This window comes from Megachile rotundata, chromosome 16, assembly GCF_050947335.1.
Source record: "Megachile rotundata isolate GNS110a chromosome 16, iyMegRotu1, whole genome shotgun sequence".
Classification (NCBI taxonomy): domain Eukaryota; kingdom Metazoa; phylum Arthropoda; class Insecta; order Hymenoptera; family Megachilidae; genus Megachile; species Megachile rotundata.
In genome coordinates this window covers 12,200,809-12,224,961 of record NC_134998.1, presented here as the reverse complement: position 1 = coordinate 12,224,961, position 24,153 = coordinate 12,200,809, and the positions used below count along the sequence as shown (strand labels likewise).

Sequence of the window (24,153 nt, the reverse complement as noted above, 5' to 3'; positions counted from 1 at the left end):
ATCAGCAGATTGCAAAAATGCCCAATTTTGCCAAAAAACGTAATTTTTTATTTTGTTAGTTCCACACTTCACCGCTAGATGGCGCCAGTGGTACTGTTCCAGGAAAGCGCGCGAAAATATGAATATTTAATCTCGCTATGTGTTAAACTTTTTAATCTAATAACTTTTGTATCAACTTATTTAACATCTATTATACAAATTAATAAAATTAACACAGTTATTAAGAATCAATCAGTTTTATTTCACCCGTTCTTACATTTTCGACTCGTTATATTTTTTCTGCTGGTTCGAAACACATTTCGATAAGGCACAACACGCTGTACCGCATGAAGCAGCGTTCTCAAAATTCATGTTTCAAAAAGACTTTATTTACGGGGACGGAGAAAGAAATTTAGAAGGAAAATTGCCAGTCAAAGGATTCGTTTCCTCGTTGTTGCGCTTTTGGTTTTGATTTCTGTTGAGCAAAGTGTCGTTCGTTTCGCGAACGACTTTTAAAACGGTACACTATTATCAAATCACGTGACTGCGCCTACTAACGTCAGAAATAAGTTAGGCTCGCGATAAAAAGTGTCGATCAAATTTACCCAGCTGAAAAAATAACGCGATAAATTAAATTGAAAATATTTTTAATAACAATGCTGCGCACTACATCACTCACGTGACTTGACAATAATATTTTCCCTCTAATTACACACTATGCTGAAGGTCACATGACATTGAATCTACATGATCGCAAATGTCGAGGTAATTTTTATTAAATGCTTGCACGATAAGAAATCCTAAGAATAATTATTGTAAGGGAACGAGAGTTCGACGCTACAGTAGGACTACCTGGAAAAATTTATCAAAGATTCAGAGTAAAAATTGTAATAAATTCACTCACGCTTGCAAGCACGTCGCTCTGCGTTTTCGAAAAATAAGACACTAGATATTTTCTGAAAACGCACAACGAGACTACTCTACGCCTCAACGACTCTCAGAAACACTCTGAGCGCTGAAATTTATAATCCTACCCACGATATAGCGTGGCCGTAAATTAAACCTTCGCAAAACGATGCCTAGTCGAATCGAAACTTGCAGAATCTTATACTGCGTACTATTTTAGAGTCTCGTTTATACATTTTGCTTACAATGTTTTCGGACCTCGCTGTATCGCGGTGGAGATTGTGTAACACTCCAGGAAACGAGTTACATCGAATTATTATACTGGCTCCACTTGAATTCCGCTAAAAGAAACGCACTCTGACGAAATCCACTTCCCAAGTTTCCCGGAGCCTTCCTGAAGCTTGCAGCTCGAGATCCAGTGAGCCCCTTTGCAAACTCGCCAAAAGATATTTACAGATTATCAGCTCCGAGAAGCTTTCTTATTGCGAAGGCTTCTCTAAGCGTACTGTTTAACGATGGTCGATAAACGTCCATGATAATGACCCCTTTGCAACCCCAAAACCTTCGAGTGTCCTGTCTGAGCATAAAGAGCAGTGCTGTCCACGAGAGTCTCAACCGGGGGACTTGCATAGCCAAACAGTTTTCCACTCACTCTCGACGCGCACTTGCAGCTATGTCCACTAGCTAGGTCCTTGTGTACCCGAGGGTACCTAGAAGAACGGAGCACGTGAGGAGCCCCTCGCATGGACAGCATTGACCCATGGTCACAACTCCTGCTTGGTTTAAGTTAACTGCGTTGATAATCGTATTCTTCACAGGTAATCGTCACGAAACTCGATGAATACACGAAAATTCACCGCAGAGTCCTGCTACGCCGAGTGTTGCTCATCGATTGCACTGGTTGTTAATTGCCCTAAGGATACCGGGGGTCGGTCAAGTACCTCGACGGATGATGGAGGTTGTGGTACGACCTACTTCTCCTGTGATCCCTGTGCAGCTGATTGGCAGGTCGGTACGCGGGATGCGAGCCGACGTAGGGCACCGTCCTCACGGCTCGACGCTCCTGGTCGGCCTGTAGCTCTTGTACCGCGCCAGCGTAGTCTGGCGGAGGTGCAGCAGGGTGCGAGGCTGTCTGGAACTGGGACATTCCATAGAGGACCCCGATGGATCTTCTCCAGACGTCGTGACGCCTTTGATTCTCCTGTTCCGCCTGCCCTTCGCGTCTCCTGCTTTGCGAAGAGCCGCTCTCCGTGGAGTTACTGTCCTCGCTGGTGCCTAGACCCAGATCCCTTTCCTCGAACGCGGCTAGACTAGTCGCGGGGCTTCCGTGAAGGCTCTTCGCCGTTCCTGTTGGGTGATAGAATGACAGAGTGGGGTGTGGGATCACATAGGGCTGCTGAAGTTTAGACGACAGGTCCTTTTCTTGCATCTTCTTCTGCTGCGCTTTCTCGCTCTCTATCCTCTCGTTGGAATAAGAGGAAGGACCGAAGAGAGACAGCAGTACAGGAAGAAGGAACATGCCGTGCATGGCTCCTATGAAGATCACCAGGAAGACCATCTTGAAGAACACCATAAATATGTAGGTTCCGGCGAGCAGTAAAGCTATTAGGCCCAGAATAGTTGATGCTGCGCCTTGGACTATTGGCAGACCAAGACTGTAGAGGCTCTCCTTCACTCTGTCATCTGGAGACTTTTGTTTAGAGCTCATGTAGGCATAGCAGATGTGAGCTGTGAAGTCGACGCTGAAGCCGATGCACATGATCAGGTTGATCATGGATATACTGTCCAAATTGACGTCCCAGAGGGCCATGTAGCCAGCGACACCCAACTCGATGGAAATAATACAGAAAGCGACCCACAGACAGCACAGCACGTTAGGAATGAAGATGAAACTGATCAGCATCATGATGAGAGCACCGAACACCATACACTGGATGCTGGTAGGCTTCACCAGCTCGAACTGGTCGAAGAAGACGAAGTAAGGATGAAACACGCTGGCGTTCAGAGGAGACTCGGCGCAAATTCGACGCAGCTCCTTCACCATGTCCTTCTCCTGATTGGTCCCGCTCACGTTCACCGCCTGGATAAGGAATCTGCTGGCTATAATGTGCTCTTCGTTCTCGTCGAACTTCACGTCCAGGGAGAAGCTGTTCTTCGGGGACAACCAAGTGTCCTTCAGCACCTTTATGAAGCTCTTCTCGTCATGGATATCGACTTCCTTGGGGTTATTGTTTACGTAGCTGAGGAAACTCCGCACCCAGCTCTCAGTATAAATAGGGGCGCTGCTGATGTATTTACTGGCCTCCAGGGCTCTGGTTAGGTTCTCCACTTGTTGCTGAATTACTGGGTCATTGTAATTGTACTCGCCACTGACCACCACCTGAAACGGACAAACATAAGGACTCTACTCCTTCAGAATGTTACATACAGCGAGTTAGGGACCTTGGACGCACCTGTATTCTGTAGGGAAACTCTCGGAAGTAGAAGTCCTGTCTATCGTAGAAAGTGATCGAGTAAGAATCGTTCTTGGAAAGCTTGCGACGATCCAAGCCCTCCCGAAGAGTCGTCAGTCCATACAGAGCGCCGACGATGTAGCAACCGAAGATCAGGATGATCACGACCTTGACCGATCGACAGTTCAACGCGGACGCCAGGTAATCGCGGAACCAGCTCATGCATCCATGCTCCGGATTGTCCACGGGGTTGTAAGGATCGTCGGGGTCCACTCCGCCGGTGCACAGCGCTCTGTACAACCAAGATCGGTTCGCTGCAAAAAAATTGTCGTATTAAAAAAATGCTGGGACCGATAGTACGGGTGATTGAACACAACGGATGAGATCATCTAACCGGGGGAACAAAGGTGACAGTGATTGTTGGTACAATGTCACGCACCAATCGTCGATGATAATTGCATTATCATGTAAGTCACGTACGGTTAAGTGACTAAATCAAAGGGGACAATCGGGCACCACGCGATTCCAAGACGCGACCGCAGGACGACCCCTGTTGCCTATTAATTACCAGTCACCGATACTTTGAAATGGTATTTGATATTCAACCAATTGTTATTTATGCTAGACAAGCGTAAAATACGTAGATTTAAACTGATACGTTTTTATACTCCTAAGTTCTTGCAACGATTAAAGATTCCTGGATTCTTGATTCTCAGATTTTTAGATTTCTAGATACTCTTACTTCTCGCGAACACGGAATGAGGACTTCGTAGGAATGCCATCAAGGTTGCTCATCGAGCGGCTCGAAACGAAAACTTTCTCCATGGCAGGCGGAAGATATTCCTCAAATAAATCAATCGATAAGCGCCGAATTCCACGCTGTTTTCGGTACAAAGAAGGAAGACTGTTACATAAAATGCCCCTCGTGATGACATTGTTCATAACACGTGGTTGACAGTGTCCGGAGAAAGTGCCTTTACATAATACTCAGTGATCTAACGAATTAACGCGATTCGAACGTAACCCGCCATGGTCTTCTGACGTAACGATGAGCTACAGCGCAACTTGAAACGGACTTGATCCGTGACTTTCCACAGAACCGACGAGAAACATCGAGAAAAGTGGTTCGATGACGAGAATGAGCTTTGGAGAAAGTCGATGGATGCAGCGGCGATCCGTGTACCGTGCGTGTAACATTTTATTCTCTTTAATAATTTACTTTCTTCTGCCAGGGTAATTTGACGGGCGGTAACGTTTACAGGCTGTTGCAAATTGTTACAGTACATTCTGCAAAAGTACAAAGATATATAAAATTTCTTGAATTTGTTCTCATCCTTGAGTAGAAGCATGGAATATAAATTGTACAGAGTGCAGCATTGTCCAAACAATATATGGATAATAACACACCAAAGACTCAGCTGGCTAAGTGGTTTAAGGTAGAAAGTATCGGTGTGGCGATGGAAATAAATGAAAGTTCAAACAAAAACAGCAAACGATACATTCGAGGCAACGTAGCCCGTGAAAGTATTCCGGGTGATCTCTTCTTCGACGATCGTCCTTTCGCGCGCACGAATACGATGATTACGTCGAATGTAGTAACCAAAATAATCAGGGCTTTTACTTTTACGAACGAACTGAATTCTTAAACGGTTGCGTAACGAGGAAACGCGTTCTTAATCTCTCTTTCAAATTTCTGCATCCTGGTGTTATTCCGTTGAAACGAAACGGAAGTACTCACAAGATTTCGAGAGTGGCTGCACTTTGCAGCACACGATGCTATGCAGATTCTTCTGCTCGCAGTAACCGCTGATAGCCACGCATCCTGTGAAGAAGGTCAGGTGAAAGACGAAGGTGAAGACCACAGCGAAACCTGTAATGAGAGGGAGAACAATGAAATTCAGTTGGGTGACTGTTTGTAGATCGTTAGAGCTTGAGATCCACCTGAATAAATACAGAAGATCTGCACCGAAGGGAAAGGTGAGAGTATCCCAATGAAGAATGATATCATGTCGGTAAGAGAAGTGATCGTAATCGACACAGCAGCCTCGCTGAGTGTCGCAGCCATCCTTTCAGGTACGGGTTTCAAGATACTGGTTCGTCTCCAGGCAGCCAGCATCACGAACGTATCGTCTATTCCGATTCCTGTTAACAAAAAAGTTTTATTTTATTTTTATGTTAAAGATTGTTAGCAGCTATTATGTAAATGAGCAATAATTAAAGGAAATACGATGAGTCAGAGAAAAAAAATCGCCCACCCCTTGGCAGGGAAACGAACAAGGTGCTATTATCGCGATAACGAGGCGACAGTTTAGCGCACGCAGTGAATCAGAATCGTCAGTTTTATTCGTGATTCACCTCAGCTGTCTGCTACATTTGGACAGCAATTTATAACCGACGTTTATTCAATTTCACGCAAGGACAAACAATTTCCATGCCGGAAATCTTCACTGCGTCGGCGTCAAAGAGTCACAAAACAGAGAACTTGAAGAACTTGAACTTTAGTACTGTGGTTCAATAATTCATTCATATTTAAACCACATTCTGTTCATGCAGATGAATCATAAACTTAAATGACTTGATTAACTACTTAGACACACGATTGTTTCGCCACAAGGCTACTCAGATTTGAGTATGTGTGGATAGGGCCACCATGTTAACTGCACTTAGGTAATTTAGATACCTAATTTAGTCGAGAACTTAATTGACTTATGATCATCACCTCAGCTGCTTTGACTCAGCATGAACCTAATATCCACCTAACTACCTAACTATCCATGTATTAAATCACATAGCAGACAAATTATGAACACACTTCTTTGAACCTACAAGTAGTACAAGCAAGTACATAGACCCAAAGTAAACAGTTAGTGTCCAGCGCTTCAATGACCAGCTTCCTACCATGCTAATTTCCGTCTCGTCAACGACGACACGCGAACACGAAGAACGCAAGAACGGTTTCGAAACGATCCGATTGAACGTACGCGAACAACGCAATCATCGTCGGTAATCAAGCGAGTTCGGTCGCAGTGGCGAGCGCAAGCTAGCGCAACGACGGATGGAAAAAGTCCTGGCTGCGACTTCCGCTTTTCACGTAAATCACCGATGTTTGGTCGTTCATGATTCCACGACATTTGACGATCCGTTCACTCGATCGAGTCCGAGGGGTTAGACAACCGAGTGTCGTAAGGATTTCGTCAACGGTGTGTTGCGATTCTGTTCAAATACTGCTACTCGTAGAGAAGAATCAATTCTGCTATACTCTTCATGGTAGTTAGTCCTGATTAGGTCCATGCTAGAGTCTGAGGTATTATGGACATCTTCTGCTATAATCTTCATGGTAGTCAGTCCTGATTAGGTCCATGCTAGAGTCTGAGGTATTATGGACATCTTGAGCTATCCTAGATACTCCTGCTCACTAGATACACCCTACTAGTCATTCGACAACTACGTTAGTTACGTCTAGGTCATGTGGACACCATGTTAAGTCGTATAGGAGCACAACAGCTCCACTCACCAATCATCAGAAACGGTGCGGCTAAATTGAGACCGATGAAGTCTACTCCTAGATAAATGCACAGCCCAAAGGCAGCAACGGTGGCCATCGCTGCGGAAACGTTTCCAAGAAGGCCCAACCAGGGTTTACTGCGTACCCAATCGGTCATCATACATGTGAGCACGGAGAAAAGAGCCATGAGAATGAAGGTGCTGGAGAAGTAAGGTACAATGGTCTTCGTGTTCTCCTCCAGTTCCAGTTCCAGGGTCCTGGAGGCAAACCTCGCTGTGGCGATATGTTTGAAGACAACCTGTTCCTCGACATTTTTTAAGGTGTCTAGGAAAGCTTCTTCCCAAGCTGCCCCGCTGTTTTGTAACAGAGAGAAAAGGAAAGTATGAACGATGGTTCTACAAATCACTGGCTCTCATGAGTTGTTGATCTAACAGTTTAGATCGATTAAGAGTCGGTCTGCTTACATTGCATCCTGACACGCGTCGTCAGCGGCAAGGAAATAGGCGAGCTGCAACGATGGGACGGACTCGATGATCAGGTCCTCGTTGATCACGCTTCCTCCAAAGAACACTGGTAGTAGGTGGATGTCCCAGGTGACGGGATTGAGCGTCACCGGGAACGTCAGGTTTAGCTCTCTCTTTTCCACATCCCTGGAAAGTGCTACCAACTACTTAGATGCCAGAACGTGCGAGTGGGATAATGTTTAATGAGTCAATATCTGACTGAAATTACATGATGAGTCTAATGAATAATCATCTGGGATCATGGTTACAATAAGAAACTAGATTCCTAACGGTAGATGGGACCGGTAAGAGACGGATCTAAGATTAATAGACCCTGAAGTACTGTTAGTATTCAAAGGCCTATGGAAATATTACAGTACAGCTCTAATCTTAAGTCACTCCAGATGACCTTAAAGTACCTTCCCATATTAAAGTACCTTCCCATCGATTATAAATTCTCTTCAATTTCCAGTCGTGACAATACTTACTCTATGACATGATGCAGGTCCAGAATGTTGTTGCTAAAACACGTGTCCAGCCACTTAGCACAAATCTGACTGTAAGTAAACTCCGCACCGTCGTACGTCGCCTTGGCGGTTCTGATCAGACGATCTAACTCCAGCAGTTCGTCGAACACCGCGGTCCTCAGCAAATTATTGTTCCCGTCTTTCGACGTTATAATTACGTGACCAAATCGACCTGCAATAAAGCGTCATTAAATCGGAGAATCTCGTTCAGCTACAAGGTAAAACCACTCAAGGAAATCGCGTGGAAACGCGTGTCAGGGATTAATTAACGACAGCTCAATGATACGTGAAAGTTTTCGCGTTCGCGTCTCGCTTAATGGCGAGCCACGGTTGATTCAATGAGACGCGATCAACGGAACAAAATTATACAGTAACAATGCAAACGAGTTAAAAGCGAGTTGATGCACTTTCTCCTTGAACTTCCTTTTTGCGAGAACGTCTAAGTTTTAGAGGTAACCTTGAGACTACAATTCATTCAAGTTCTCATCAGATAATATTAGATACGCCCTCAGTTCCTTGATCCTCGATCTCACCTGGCCTGGTAATGCGGCTCAGGTCAAAGTGATGACTGTAGTTGACCTTGAAGTACTGTTCAACGATCGCCCTTTCAGTTTTGCTCGGTCCATTGGTCGGAGAGAACAGGTATTCCGGGTCAATCTCGTAATGTATCCTCTGATAACCGGTGAAGCAGATGCAGGCCAACAAAACCGGAACAACCACGAAGTAGCCGGGATAACGACCGACTATCAGACCTAGTTTATGAAAGGCTCGATTCAGGAAATCGTCCACGCAGGTTAGATTGCTCCACATCTGAAAACGAACGACAAAATGTACCTCAGACTTTGTACACCACGAGTGGTTACATAAACACAGTATCAAACTTTCTATATTACACTCGACGCAGTTTAAATTCAACAGATAAAATGATATTGTAACAAGCTTAACTTGGACTTGATGCTTAAGACCAACAAGTCATAATGTTATTAAACATTAACTACATTTTGTATGGCAATGAGTTTGACAATAAATAATTGTTCAATTTTTTTGAACAGCGTCTCAAATTGTAAGAAGTTGTGGGGAGATTATTTCACATAGAATGAACTTAAGTCAACGACAGCAAATTGACTCAATTTTCTTCTGGCCTCTGACCCATCTACCACATCAAATGTCAATTAAATTGGAGTGAGTCATTCTATACAAATAAACCTGGAATGAAGTCAATCATCCACAAACTTAAAGCAACCACTTGGACAGTAGCACTCTCGAAAATTGCAAACGGTACCACTTAAGCTGGAAATCTTTTCCTCGAAACAGTTTCGATAATTACATGGTCCGCCTTACTATCGACGCTTCTCGAAAAAAAGAGAGTCATTCGTGGTGTAGAAAGCTAGACTCCAGTCGAGTAGAAGCCAATCACCGTTTTATTTTTGCAAAAAGAGTAAGAGGACTGAGTATTTCCTTAGTCCCATAAAATTTACTAATATGCGAATAGATTTGACAAATTTGAGTATTTTAACATCTCTAAGGAATTATGAGGACGATTAAAATTACAAATTGGTGGAAGAATGTCTCATGATACTTTGAAATCCTCGCCGTTTATTTGAAAAGGTTTTGCCTAAAAATGGCACCATCAGCATATCTTTGTCATGTTAACAGAAATTGGTTTCAAAGAATGCTGATTATGCTTTAGAATTTCAGCTTAATAATAAAATTTCTAATAACTCCAAGTGGTAGAAGCCTGTTAGAAGAGAAACATGCTTGTGACGCGAGACACGTGAAATTAATTCCTCGCTACGGTCCGGTTGCGACGAATTCAGATCCCATCGGGTTTTCTTCAAAGCTTATGTAAAGAAACGTTCCACGTGCACTCATACAGACTAAGTAATTACCACAGTCGAACACACATGAACTGGGTAAATCTTGACGACAATTCTGCCTCAACCTGTTATTACAAATACTATGTTGTAAAAAATATATTAAATCTGGTTTAGAAACTCCAACATAACTTTGATCAAGCAGTGACTTAACACAAGCTTCTCTCATTTAGATCTGGCAGAAAGTTAACAGAAAACGACCAATATATATTATTATAAAGAGACCTTCCCTTTATTTGATATTACCTAAAGATTGTGAAATATAAACGGAAAAGCCGATCAAAAGAAGAAGGCTGTTTGTTACGAGTGGACTATTGTGTCTAAAATGGCGCAACTCACGCACATTGCTCATGAAAAAGCACACTTAGTTTAATAACGCAGACATCCGTCCTTCTTTCTTAAATAACTCAACAAGAAACAAGCGTTCTAACAACGAAAATGACGGATATCCTTTCTATCTTCTTCAATCTATCAAACATTTATGTCTATTTACTTATGCAGAATTAAGAAACGATGGCTTAACGATGAACTAATTTAAAACCGTGCAGTTCATGGCAAGAATACAATTGGTACAATTATAGTTGTATAATATTCACTGCTTGATCTGAATGATATTGTTGAATTACAATTGTGTTAAGAAGTGGGTCAAACGAATTCGAAAACGAAATATAATTCGGGGGATAAACGGCATTGAGACTTGTAAAAGTGACGCAGGACTTGACCTAAATCGCACGCAACAATACGCGTTTAGCATAACAAAATCACGACGGGATCATCGTTGACTATTAAGTCCGCGAATTCAGGGCAAGATTGCGGGAGGCAAGAGTCGACGAACTAGAGAACAACAAAAAAGAGACGCTCGAGGAAGAGGAATGTCCACTCGAGATCTTCATCTTGACATCGGTCGCTTTTTCAGCTGGAAGGCACGAATGTAAAGCTGAGAGAGCATTCACCTCCAGCAAATCACTGTTGCTAGGAAATAGTACCTGCAAATTTTTGGAGTTAATTTTTTTGACAATAAACTATTTTTTACATTTGCTGATTCAATATGTTTAATGAATAAATGTGATTACTAATAATTTTAAGAACTGATGTAAAACTTGTCACATACCATATTTAGCAATAATACTAAGAATACAAGCATCTGTATCAAGGAATCAAGGATTGAGTAACAGGAGCATTAGTTCTCTATCAAGGACAAGAGGGGCTCCTGTTTCATTTTTCAGATCAATATCCTTCCTATTGTTCCCGCACAAAGGAACTCTTACTTTCAAGATCACAATGCCCTCATCTAGGATCACGTAACAGGAGATGAGGGTGAAACAATCCTTATTTTCCTGGGATATTCTTTCCTCAGCATCTGGTGAATACTGAACATGATCTCTTCAAGAGGACCTCACATGATGAATTACAGTGTACTGTAAAAGATTAGGGATTTGGTTATTCATTTTCTTGATTGAGGTATTACTGATCAAAGGCAATTTTGGGAATTAGCAGTTCAAGACAGTTAAACATGTCCTATTTCATCAAAACCTAAATGTAAACCTAAGAGGATTCACCCTTACTATTCAACATTTACCTAACGCAAACTTAAAAACTAAAATCATTTCTGACGTCTCAGTTTATATTGAACCACCTCACCCCTTTAGCTTAATCAGTTACTGTTTACCTAACTATGAACATGAAGACTAAAAGAGAATTGCACAATCATTGTTCCTCATCTTCATCAAGATCTCTTTACGCCACCCACATAAAAACCTACACTTCTAACACCTACCTACTATTTCACCCCTGTAGTTCTGAAGCAACTCAGACTGAAATTACAATAAGCATCTAAAAGAGATGCTATAGTCCTGCAGAGAATAGTAGAGAACTGCGCTTCCTGATTTATCTAACCCCAAATTCTGTCACCGATAAAATTCGAAAGCGTGGAACCGAGTATTCGCCAATCGGAAGGACATTGGCTCCGGACATAGAAGGTAGCCGTGGTGAACGACTTTCTAAAACCACTTGCACTCGATACCAACAGGTTTTTCCACGACTGTTCGCGGGTTGTCCCGTAACCGAGGAGATGACGTGGGTTTCGCGAAGTTCAGAGGCCAATCCAGCTCAACGGATGCCCGTCTTTCTCCATCACGGAGAAAGTAACCGGCGAAAGACCAGTCATTGGGTAACGCACGAACACACAGACCGCTGTACACACCTTCCTTATTCGATCTCCATGATTGAATAACGTTCGCGTAACAATCGAGCCTTTTGTTCGCTCGTCGAAATCGTAACTCTGTTAAGTAACGATTCTACTTAACGGGGCTAATTAATAGTTGGCCTCCGATTACTCCAATTTCTTTTTCTATCATTGATTTTTCACTCTCGGAACAATTTCTCGATGGTTGCGTAACACTCTTTCTCTCGAGACATTTTGGTGCCGTTTTCTGAAACTGCTTCATTTCCGTTTCAGGCAACGGTTACGATCGGTAAGTAACGTGGATCGATTGCTCAATCGCTGTCGCTTGAGCAACAGGGTCGAACGCATGTGACTTATCGGACAGGTGGCGATTACCGATTCGTAATCGATGCTGTAAATGTCGACACGGATGACTACTTAGGAGCCCTTCGCAAGGTCTTCTGTTACGTGTACAATTTATGTGACTAGGGTGCAGAAAATCGGGCAACATACAAGTTACGTCATTTAGAAATTCAGTGAAATTTGGAAACTTGGAGATTTACAGATTTATAGATCTCAAATTCCCAAATTAAGAAACTAATATCAATTCCTAATGTCACCTAATATCTTTAGATTCATGAGTATAATATACGAGTACAACGTCTAGTTCCAAATAATTTATACAAATGAAGAAAACTAGTAACTGCAGAAACTACAAAACACATTTTCCGTTATATTGTTCAAGCAAACAGGTCAACGGTCCACCGTACTTTGAACTACAACCAAGAAACCCTGACACCGACGATAACTTCCGATAACGAAAATATTGCGTAACACGAGTATGCTACAAATATAATCAACGGCAAAACGCTTTCACTATTTTTCACCATCAATCTTTATGCACTTCCAGCAAAGTGCGTACTTTACGTCCACGAAATTTCCAGGTTCTTGATTGCGTTCACGGTAAAAGTGATCGTAAAACTGTGCAAAACAATTTTACATAACCCAAAGAAGTTCTCCTGGGTAGTAGAATATTGCGATCGATTTTCTGCGGCCTAAACGGACCATTATCGGAACAACTTAACCGATCAACTACTGCAATGACGACTATACTTCGTAACGAAAAGGTAATACGGTTTGATACACTGGTCACGAAAGTTTAAACGCTTAGTCCCTGAGAATGTCAACCACGTAATTTCGCTGGACGGTCCTTGTCCCCGAAATACGCGCTACAATGTTTCTTAATAATAGATTGCTTGTTTCTTTAGTTTCATTGCGGAACAATGGCCGCGAACAATTTCTAACGAATTGACAGATTCGGTTGAAAGAACCGCCGGAGCGAATACTGAGCAGCGGTAATGAATTATGGCATAAGAAGTGACTTTATATAAAGAAGTGACTGAGTATAAGAAAGTTTACTATGGTCATTGACGGAAATGCAATATAGGGTGAGACGAAATTGGAGGTTATGTCTAAAGAATGTATTTTCCTGAGTTTTATTTTTGTAAGAAAAAAAAATAAATCTCTAAAAGCAAAACAAACTATGGTACCATCCTTGTCACCAATTTTGAATCACCCTGTACAATATTCATAAAATTATTAACAAAATTGAGGCGTTTAAATCACATTTGCAATTATGTGGCACTATTACGAGTTCATGAAATCTTGAGCGCAAAAGAAATACAAAATGTTATTGCCAGTAATGGACTCATTTATCTCGCACAAATCCTCGCCAGAAATTATTCTCAACAGTTGTTTCGCTCGAAGCAAGTGCAGCGTGTCGACGTGAAAGCATACTATGAGTGCACTCGGTAAATTTCCCATTTTATTATTTATAAAGTGTTGCTTTCCTTTGATCTCGGCCACGTGCCAGTCATTAATTAACCTGAAAAACGAAGCCATTGAAATCAGTCTTCTCTGGGGTTAAATAAAATTTGTTTATCGGTTTCAAAAGATTAAGTAGTATGTGACTCTGGGGACAAAAAAAGCATGGGGATAGATACGGTAGTTAAATGTCGACGAGATTGCGACAAAATGCCGGTTCCACACTCGAGGAACGTTTATCGAGTTTCACAAACATTTTTCACTGGTGGAGGAAAACTCTGGATCGCATTCCGTTACGAAATCGTTGGAACCCCATAAACAACTTTTATAATCAATGTAGTTCATGCTGTAGCTTATGGTTGGAACATATATGGACCAAGTAATCTCAGAGATTACTGTTGGAAATGCAATTACTGTTTACTTAATTTAATTGTTAAATTGATTCCTACTTGAGAAATGTCTTTGTGGATTTTGCTGAAGAGATATGTAAATTATTTTGGATGTATTGAAACATAATTGAAGAATGTATTCTTTTGAGGTGAAGACTAGAAGGCACCAATGCATGAACACGCCTTAAAGAAAGTCACCTGAAGCAAGCAACAAAAATTTCTAATGCCTATATAGAATTTTCTGTGAAATTGTTAAGAAGAAAACCGATGGAGTTTCACGGAGTTACGTTTCAGGGGCCCATTTTTGCGTCATGTACCGGTTTTTCTACTCAAACCGGGGATGAATGCGGACTCGCTTGTTAATTGACCGCGAAAGTATTAACACGATTTCAGGTCAATTTCGTGCGTACAAGATGGTCGTTACGTGAAATGAAAGTAAGCACGATCCTCTTCGTTGCTCAACTAGTCGCAATTTCGTCGAACGTACGAGTGTCGAAAGAGCATCGACGCGTACGTTCTTTCAAAACAAACAAACTAAAAAATAATGAACCTGTAGTTAAACCTTGCTCAACCTTTGAAACGTCTAGTAGTTTCCTACTTTTTCTAATCATAACTTATAACTTTAATTACTTTAAATTTAAAAGAAAATATAAAGTCAGTTTTTACAACTTAATGGTCTCATAGTTTTTAGAATCTTAAAATAATTCTTAAAAGTCTCTCAAAATCTCTTAAAGTTCTTAGACATGTTCAGAAACCTTTTATATCTAATTTGCAAGCAGTCAGTGTAGGCAATTTTATAAAATGTGAAAACTATATCTGAAGATTTGTTGGCTGAAGATTATAAAATAAATTGGTATGCAAAAATGAGCGAAGTACGTGCTTCCATACTGATTGGATAATTAAAATCGCAGAAATAGTGAATGAGTAAGGATTACGATAATAAAAGTATTCCAAAGTGTCAACAAGCTCAATTCTGCGTATGTACGATCATGCGGTCGCAGTTATGCGTTTACATTCCCAGCACACTCAATCGAGTCGTTCAACGTGACGAGAAACACGAACGCAAAACACTGCACATATAAGTAAACCATTTTATCCGTGCCGCTGTTAATCCTTTTGCAAAATTAAAATAATTTCTGGGTTAATTCACAATGGTTCCTCAATGCACCTGCAATTAAACAGAAATATGTATACATTCATACTAATTACATACATACAATTTGTTAATAATTTTTTTTAATATAAAAATAATTTTTATAAAATATTGATCTACTGTAAATCTACTAGTTTGAGCATAATTTAGTTTGAAGTAAGTTTAATTTGCAGTAAGTTCATTTTGAGACTATGATTTCATATCGAGTCCAAAGTCAAGAAATGTCACTCTCAAACTGATATCACAATCGCATTATGAAATGACACGTTATCGACAGTGATTGCTAATTAATTGAGCGTAGCAACTGGCAAAGAACTATTTCCGCGTGCGATTATTATGACAGTCGCATTGCTCAATTCACGGTAATGTCAAAGCTTGCGAACCAAGAAACAATTATGACTCTTTGCAAAATGACCAACAAATGTTTCCGAAAATGACCAACAAAAAGTCGTAACAACGACATTACAGTAGCTGGTAGAAAAATCGATCTGAAGCAATAACTAGAACGACAACTTTCCTTTTTCCTGGCAATAATCCAATAAAATTGAAGAAACCGTGATAATGATTCTAATGCACTCTACTTTCAAAAAAATGGCGGAACGGAGTGTCGCTTTTCCTCAAGAAAATAAATGTGTAACAATGAATTTTATCCGACAGTACGTTCGATGCAATTAATATCGCAGACTACAAATTTATGCGGAGTGTCATTTTTTCTTTCTTTCCGTCTTTTTTTTTCAATACGTAGTTAGACGTTGCAAAATCCACGGGTCAGGTGAAATAATCGGGACAAGGCCGTATAGCTATTCAATGACTATGGTCTCCTTAATGCAACACTTGCAGATAAATTATCGTCTATTAATGTTAACACTTATTTTGACCTGTGTTCAATACAGTAGTTGAGAACTTTCCTCGTACGGCTTTCAATAAATTATCTGCAGAATGCATGGTTGTGCAATAAGTTTACAAGCGAACAATTATAAATAAAGTAATAACTGATGTTCTAAGAAACATGAGAAGATCCAACTTTCGTAATTGCGTCAAAAAAGAGACAGAAAAATTCAGTGTCATAATGTTTCCCTATCTGGATTGAAAAAAAAACTGAGGGGACGTTGCGCAATTCCAATATCAAGGAAGTTTATACTGGTTTCGCGTGCTCGAACCAGAAGATCGCTATCATCCAGTGTGAACATAATTCAGCTAAAATCGGATCTGGGACTGAGAAATCACGTTTACGTTTATTTCCGTGTTTCCGTGCACGCATTTTCGCGTAAACCACCTTTGCGGTATTCTCTGATAACGCGTTTCCCTGCCATGAAGCCGTCATTTAAATTTATAATTTTGTACTAGTAAATATGAACATTCGTTCTAAATGAAAAGAAGAATATATGTAACTGTGCAAATTATAGACACGCATGGAAACGTATCTAGGAAATTCTGTTACTCATCGCAAAATTACTTCTTTGTTCGGTACAAAAACACAATACAATTTATACAATCGACCATTTTTTAATCTACGAATGCACTATGTAACATATCCTTGAATTTGTTACATTTATAGATTTAGTCGCATTTATTCTAACCTCACTAATTGGAACTGAATTGTGAACAGAATTTCTGTATATACAAATCTTATGTCTTACTATATAAAATTGCAGAGTCTAGGACTAAATTTAATCTTACTGTTCTAGCCTCACCCAGATCCAATTTTTTAACTAAATCTAAATGAATAATTCTTCACTTTCCAAAATAACAAACTCTTCATTAGCTTCCTCAGGCGACTACAATCATCTCAGAAGAGTAATTGAAAGTAAGTTCAACGAAATCACCTTGTAACATCTGTCAGCGAGTGTTACACAATAATCAATGGGCATCGTATTCAAATTAGAGAAACGACTTAAAAGAAACACTCATTTCTTCCGTCTCTCCTTCCTTTCTCTCCCCGTTCATCTATGCTCAACGGCATCGTGGCTCGATTCCCTGTAAACGATAAATTATAGTTCTGATGTATCTCTTCCTGTTCGAAAGCACATTTAACTGACTGGCTAATACGTTAACACGGGAGAAAGATCCTTACAATGGACACTAAAGTACACACCTTTCATTTCGGTCCTTTATTTTTCATGCTCCTGAGCTATTTTATACCTCTTTATAGAGATTACTTTCCTGTGCTTTATTTTCTATGGTGAATGGAATCAATTTCTTTGTTGACAAGAAGATCATTTTTCTTAAAGTGTACTTTCTAAAACAACAGAACTACCATTGTATTCAGAATTCCTATTTTTTGGTGAAATATTCCTTTGGTTTCATTTCTTACAATATTCAAATTGGTACTGAACAGAATGAAAGAAATTGTGTTTGTAAAATAGTCAAATTCCAAGTAGAAATTATTAGATAAGTCTTTAAAAGACACTGGAGGAAAGTGTATGAAAGTCTTGAGATAAGAAAAGATTGAACACAGTTAAAATGATTTGAAAGGCAAATGTTCATATCATATTTTTTACCCAGCTGCAGCATACAAAGATGTATGATTTCCAGCATTAACATACAACCGCAAGAACGGTATTCAAACTTTCTAGCTATTTTGATCGTTGGTAAATGATTTATGAGCTCGAATAAAATTTATGCGCCATTAACCCGTAACTTTGCCACTGTATACAACAGTTTTATAATGTTCGCGAACCGACAAACGTGCAGTTTTATCGGTGCTTTGTTGTGAAAGCTAATTCGTTATCATTGATTGTTCTGTAATTCGTTCTGGTCAAACTTCGCAGTTCCGAATCGCATTTAACGTAACGATAGTGCAACGATTTCGATTCAAAATATGACTGCGGTAAAAATGAAATTGTTCATAGTTCATTGCGCCTCATTAAACGTACCGGTATAATACACTTTCATTCCAGGGAAATGCAGCAGTCAGCTGTAACATCGGGCGTACAAGGTGTTACAAAAACATTGTCCACAATCGAATCCGTGAATTCTTCGAGTTAAAACGAACCGAAAACTCCTTTGCCGTTTTTCAGTCGACTGCTTCGTTCTCGAGATACAGGCGATCGAACATTGTCCGCTCGACTTCCGGGGTGCTTTGGCGAAACGGCACCCCGGAAGTCGAACGGCCAATCTGTAATTGCCCGTATCTCGAGAACGAGACGTCGGATCGAAAAACGGTAAAGGACTTTTTGATTCGTATCAGCGTGGAGAATCTAATGTAGCGTAAAACGCTTCTGAATTTTGTAAGATTTTATGTACAGCGTTCAAGCGCACAATTGTACAAAAAGAAATAAGATCTTTAGAGAGGTGATTCGATCGATAACTGTGTGTACGAATCGAACGTGTAAGGATGGTACGGCGATCACAGATTGAAAATGATAAAAATAGAGTAACCGTCCCCTCGACGGTGATTCGTCGATAATCGAGCAATTCCCCTCTACACCGAGGTCAACAGTTTGTTACGGGGACGATGTTCATCGGGTGTATGAACACCGCGGTTGATTGACCCGTCGCGCACATTCAACAGCATACCTTCGCAACATAACAAGAACAATCGAGTGCATTCAAAGTAATGGCAACTTGATGATACATTGAACGCATTAGCTGCGCTTCTTTCTATGTGTCTTCAACAAAACAGATGTAATGTAATAAATTGGATAATCAGCTGATGGGAGCCAAGAGACCAATCAAACCCTAAAATGAAAAGTTTATTTAAAATTGTTCCAAAGAAAATTATTAGAAATACGATAAATAATAGAAATAAGTGTGGTGAATTGTTCCAGTTAATATTTTTACATATATCTATGTAAGAATTTCAGTCAATTGAAACTATACCATATGCACAGTAAATGATACAATCATACTGTAAATTAAATAATGAATCTCCAACTACATGCAGGAGTCTAACATAAGAAATTTCTGATTTATATAACCTTTATGGTTGTGCTAATACTTATACAAGATTTGTGGAGAAAGAAAAATTAAAGAAAGCCTTAGAATTATTTCCTGTTTACAAACAATATGAATGAATTTAAACTATCAGGAAGATTGTTCTAGCAGACACTTGTTTCCTAGTAGAAAAGTGCCCTCTTTGTAGCTTAGCAAAATAACGCAGAGATTGAAAGCCAATAAATGAGCTGGATAAATAAATTGGAGAACGGAAGCTTGAACATGATAGTCAGATTGAAATAACCCATCGGTGGGTTAATTAAATTGGTGACTCAGTCCCCTGACAGAACTAGACGTCAATTTATAATAGTTTTGACCTCTATTTTTTAAATCTGAAAAGTGCAGGGTAAAAGTAGTAAAAACAGGACCTGGTACTGTTGTATAAATTAAAGTATACTGTAAAGTTTCAAGTTTTATATAAAGCTTCAAAATATTTCATCCTGTAATATTTCAAGATACAATTGCAAACATGCTTTCAATTTTAAATAGAAAAATTGTACTGCAATTCTAATATTAAAATTAAGAGAAGGCAGTAAACATAATTTCAAAATTATTGATACAGTAATAAAATTTTTCAAATATGAAATACAATATTAAATTCATCAATTACGATACCACAATTATGACAAAGATATAAAAAATAATAAAAATTTCAAACCTTGATACACAGAGCAGGATCTGTTTAAAACTGTTCCACGTGAGTCGCTGATGAACCGCTTTCGAAAATCACTATTTTCCTTGAATAGATGGAATACCAGAAGTAATTGGAACTATTATCTTCACCTGCACGTTTTCGAGCACCGGCGTGTCATGGTCGGCGACGCGAAAAATCGAGAAAGAAAGAGAGAAAGGACGGTCCGCACACTTCGTCGAGAAATGCTGGATTCGAACTGATTGCCGCGCCGTTCGAGACTCCCGCTACTAGCGATGAGCGCGCAACGATCGGGAACGTTCGTTCCACCTCGGCACCCCTCGACCATGTTCGACTCGTTCCGTCACTCTCAATCCTTATTCTCCATTTCTCGACCGCGAATTTTGTACGCTCGTTCTTTTCCTTTGATCTTTCGCTTCCCTTTTGCCTTTGATCTTCAGATATAATTTTCAACGAATAAAAGAACCAGCTTTGGAGTAGCATCCACCTGAAACTTCAAGTCCTGTTAGTTTTATAATGAACACAAAATGAATCTTATCGTAGAACAAATAGCTTTTTGTACGAGCATTCTGTTACTTTACTATTATACCATTTAGCAATGTATAAATTTGTCTATAACATATATGTCATTTTGTTAAAAAGTAAAAGTATCAAAAGAAATTACCTGTTGATAAATAACTGTTTTGCAACTACTGCATAACACATGTAATCAGGTTTCATCAGGTATCACTTTCTTTACTTTATAAAATTATTACTCAAATATGTACCTGCAAATATAAATTCTTTTAGATTGCAAATAAATTTGAAGTAGTTGTGCGCATTTTGTGTACGTTGCTACGATGCATTAGCATCAGATACCAATTCGCAAATCTCTAAGCGGACGGACGAATCTAACGCACAGCATCCACGCTAGACGGAAGTAATAGAACGTTGCTGCGCTTATCTAGTTTGATACTTCCTTCCCAGCTTACACGCATTTACACAAGAGCGTAGGCAGACTTTCTATAGATGCGATCGCAATTACAGTCTCCATTCCCATTCAACTCGACGCGGTTGAAAGCATTAACGTTTTTCCTACGCTCAAGTGCTCCTATCAATTTAACCCTACCCCATAAACGCTTCGACAGTTTTACGACGCTCATATTGACAAAATATCGGTACAATATTTCATCGATGACATACACGAATCTATGTACTTCTGAATCATAAACGACAAGGATAATTGACTGCTCTAATTATCTGTTATAAGCACCACGTGTTTCACAGAAACAACAGTTCTAAGTGCACGTTCAGATAACAATTTTTACGAGAAATTAAATCCCCCGTGACCTTTCGTTGGCCCACTGATTACAACACGATAAGGCTTCCGAGTGACTTGCATACATTATCGAATGTACCACTTCTGCATAGTATTTCCGCTGACGTCACATCACGGTCGGCCTGCAATCGGTTCGGTCACACCGATAAGAAGTATTCTTCAGCTAACTGCTTGAAGTCCTGAAAAAGAATATCACTGTTTGGTATCTCAAATGCAAATATAAAGTTTAAAATAAAAGCAGGTTAAAGAGGTTATTGCATATGAAACAGAGTTCCAAACATCAAGAATCTTATGCAATTTGATAGAAGTTATATATCTTTGAACCTAAGGTTAAATGGCGATTATAATATTAGAGCTATAAGTCACTTATAATATTATCTTTGATAACGTGAATTTATCAAGGTCGCTGAAGTGAGAGATATTATCCACATAATTACTATGTATAATAAAAAAAATAGAAACACAGTCTCCACTCGGAATTTTCGATAAAACTGGATGGCAGAGCACGTTCCAATTTACGTAACGAAACGAGTAGAGAAATTACAGCTAAATCCCGTGTTATCGCACACGTTGTAAGGAGTTCCATTAATGCTCATTAAGTTCGTTTCACTCGCAAGATCTAGGGCTTTCATTACGAGAAAAGAGAAGAGTTTCAATGATACAGACATCAAAGTATACCGACAAACAAAAATAACAGAAACTAAATTTAGCAGGAAATGGTGGATGTACTTATGTAAAACTTCATTTTAAAAAATTGTCTATGGTACTCTTTACAATTACTGAGGTCTAATAAGAATGATTTGCAATTCGTTAGATCTTAACTTAAGATATAAGTCAGCAGTGCGTCAACTGTTGGTTTCTAAAGCACCAGAAAACTGCACACTTTTTCTCTGCAACAGGATACGACCGTGAACGTGCTCCGCCCATTTCTATTCTTCGAGTTCGTGAAAATCCTAGTCGCGGTTGTCCGACTTTTCACGATATCTCTGGGTCAGATCTCCCTTCCGAGAATTCTTGCAGGTACCTGATCAGGTAGAGGGTGCAGAGACGTCGATGCACCTTTCTGATATGCTAGTCACCACCTGCGTATCTTTTGGAGCATCCATTGTTACAGTGGAAGTTTTTTCTTCTTCGAGGGACAAGCTTTTTTTCCACGAAATGACATTACAGCTGCACAAGGCGTCGAATAGCACAAAGAATGTTCTGCAAATAATCCGTCGTTACTTTATACATTTATGTTATGAAACTGTTAACTTATCCGATATTTAATAGCAAATGGAAACGTACGATTATTGCCAAACAAAAGGTGACTATGTTGTTCCGAACAGAGCACTGTTTATTCAGCTCAAGTCGCTGATATTACGATCTGAAACAAGAGCTTTATTAAATAGTGCGATAAACTGTTTTCATTGGAGTTCATTGACTCCTTGCCCACGTTTAATTGTTTCTATTGTGCTGGTGGTTTGTTTAGAACGGCTCTTGTAGCCTACTAAAATGATAGCTTCCTTAAGACAATTAAAAAAGAGCAGACCATTATGAACCCGGTAGGGGATGATTGCAGCCGAGATTCCAAATTAATATTTTCCTCTTATAATGAAAATACGTAGAATCCTAAGTTCGTCTTTGTTCCACTTACTCCCAAGGCGGTTCACGACTCCAGAGACAGTCCAATTTGCTTTCATTTCCTTTCATTTTCGTTTAAGTTTCATTAATTTGGATGAAAGTATACGTCCGCTAACTACGATCTAGATTCAACTGCAGCTGAACAGGCAACTCGTTCGGATAAGGATCACGAAACCTTCTGAAACAGGAAGTCAGAATAAAGAAAATCGTACTTTATTGCGAAGTATCAATTAGAAATCCATACTGCATCCGTAGCTGTCGTGCGCGATGGACAAGGGACACCTAAACCGCAGCTTTCTCCCAGATACAATGATTTTCTTCGTGCAACCTGTCGCTTTTCGAAATCACATGAATTCCTAACGATTCGTGACTTTCTCTACGAATTACAAAACTATGAAGCATCGAAATAGTTTGGTACCATAACAATCATAAATAAGGAGTTGAATATAAAGCAATAAATTTCAGCTCTTCGGTTAACACATCCGACCCGGCACGGAGACAATCTAATAACCCGACAATTTCGTTACATAAATACAACAAGATTACGTGGAAGATGATGGACAATAATATTCTAGCTACCCGCGTGCTAACCCGAAGATCCTTGACCGACCATTTTATAAATCAAATAAACCCTCAGTGTCATAATACATTTGAATAAGTAGAGCGCTATATATTACAATTAAATGCAGAGTATTCCGTGACGGAGGTACGCGTAATCGTCGATCGCTCCTCGCAGTGGTACACCGACGATCGTCGCGGTGGCAATGATCTTGCCAAGGCTGCAAGATCAAGCACGACGATACGCGATCATCAGGGCTCATGATTATGAAAGGTAGGCCGCATTACATCACCGTAAAATAAGATTTTCGTCATGCAGCAAATTGCATCACTGATCACTTCATTTGTAACCCCACACATCCGAAATGATAAGTAACTTTGATACTATAAAATATTCCTTGAAATTATAGATCTGCTATTCTAATTGAGTACACAAGCTGCTTATGTAATTGTTTTCACGTCCTTGCGTCGATCGAGATCTCAATTAAGAAAGCAGGGCTTCTATTGTGACGTAATGAGTATCAGTATAAATTTTAACGAATAGAGCGGTTGGAAATTGAAAGTAAGGTTCTTTATAACAACTCAATTACCGCTTTATAATTAATCGTACTTGATACCAGTTTTTTCGTGCATTATCCTAGACCTCGATAAACGCACAATAAATGCAAGTCGCCTGTTTATCCGCATCTGATTTACATATACCTTTCAATTGCCCGCGTTTTGCCTTTTACTTTTCTAAAATAACATTCAATCTACTTGCTGATATATAATTTCAATTCTGTTGGTCAA

At 39.8% G+C, this 24,153-nt stretch overlaps 1 protein-coding gene and 1 long non-coding RNA gene across 6 annotated transcripts; both read right to left on the bottom strand.

Moving 5' to 3' along the window:
• Positions 1–217: 217 nt before the first annotated feature.
• Positions 218–22,609, bottom strand: Ptr (patched domain-containing protein). Of its 5 annotated transcripts, XM_076540761.1 has the most exons (13): positions 22,471–22,609; positions 22,208–22,386; positions 21,249–21,362; positions 20,530–20,632; positions 19,872–20,352; positions 8,407–8,683; positions 7,835–8,045; positions 7,308–7,493; positions 6,853–7,196; positions 5,280–5,480; positions 5,077–5,208; positions 3,339–3,652; positions 218–3,265 (listed from the first exon to the last, which is right to left on the bottom strand). In XM_076540761.1, exons 6-13 carry the CDS (start codon positions 8,681–8,683, stop codon positions 1,799–1,801), a joined length of 3,132 nt encoding a protein of 1,043 aa, XP_076396876.1. In that variant the 5' UTR covers positions 19,872–20,352; positions 20,530–20,632; positions 21,249–21,362; positions 22,208–22,386; positions 22,471–22,609; the 3' UTR covers positions 218–1,798. The 5 variants fall into 5 exon arrangements, with proteins under 5 accessions (XP_076396876.1, XP_012135567.2, XP_012135572.2 ...); XM_012280177.2 differs by lacking the exons at positions 19,872–20,352; positions 20,530–20,632; positions 21,249–21,362; positions 22,208–22,386; positions 22,471–22,609 and adding exons at positions 17,104–17,254; positions 17,373–17,542; XM_012280182.2 differs by lacking the exons at positions 19,872–20,352; positions 20,530–20,632; positions 21,249–21,362; positions 22,208–22,386; positions 22,471–22,609 and adding exons at positions 11,016–11,165; positions 11,525–11,867.
• On the bottom strand, positions 9,450–11,009 carry LOC143265966 (uncharacterized). The gene is made up of 2 exons (XR_013040786.1): positions 10,859–11,009; positions 9,450–10,733 (listed from the first exon to the last, which is right to left on the bottom strand). It is a non-coding gene; the product is annotated as an uncharacterized LOC143265966 (long non-coding RNA).
• Positions 22,610–24,153: the final 1,544 nt, after the last annotated feature.

Bases quoted from the DNA above. Each gene is read 5' to 3' on its own strand.
- Ptr (XM_012280177.2), bottom strand. From the start codon at position 17,148: ATGCCCATTGATTATTGTGTAACACTCGCTGACAGATGTTACAAG. The intron at 8,684-17,103 runs GTGATTTCGTTG...GTTCGTTTTCAG, and splicing joins TCGCTGACAGATGTTACAAG to ATGTGGAGCAATCTAACCTG. The intron at 3,266-3,338 runs GTGCGTCCAAGG...TGTCCGTTTCAG, and splicing joins AGTTTCCCTACAGAATACAG to GTGGTGGTCAGTGGCGAGTA.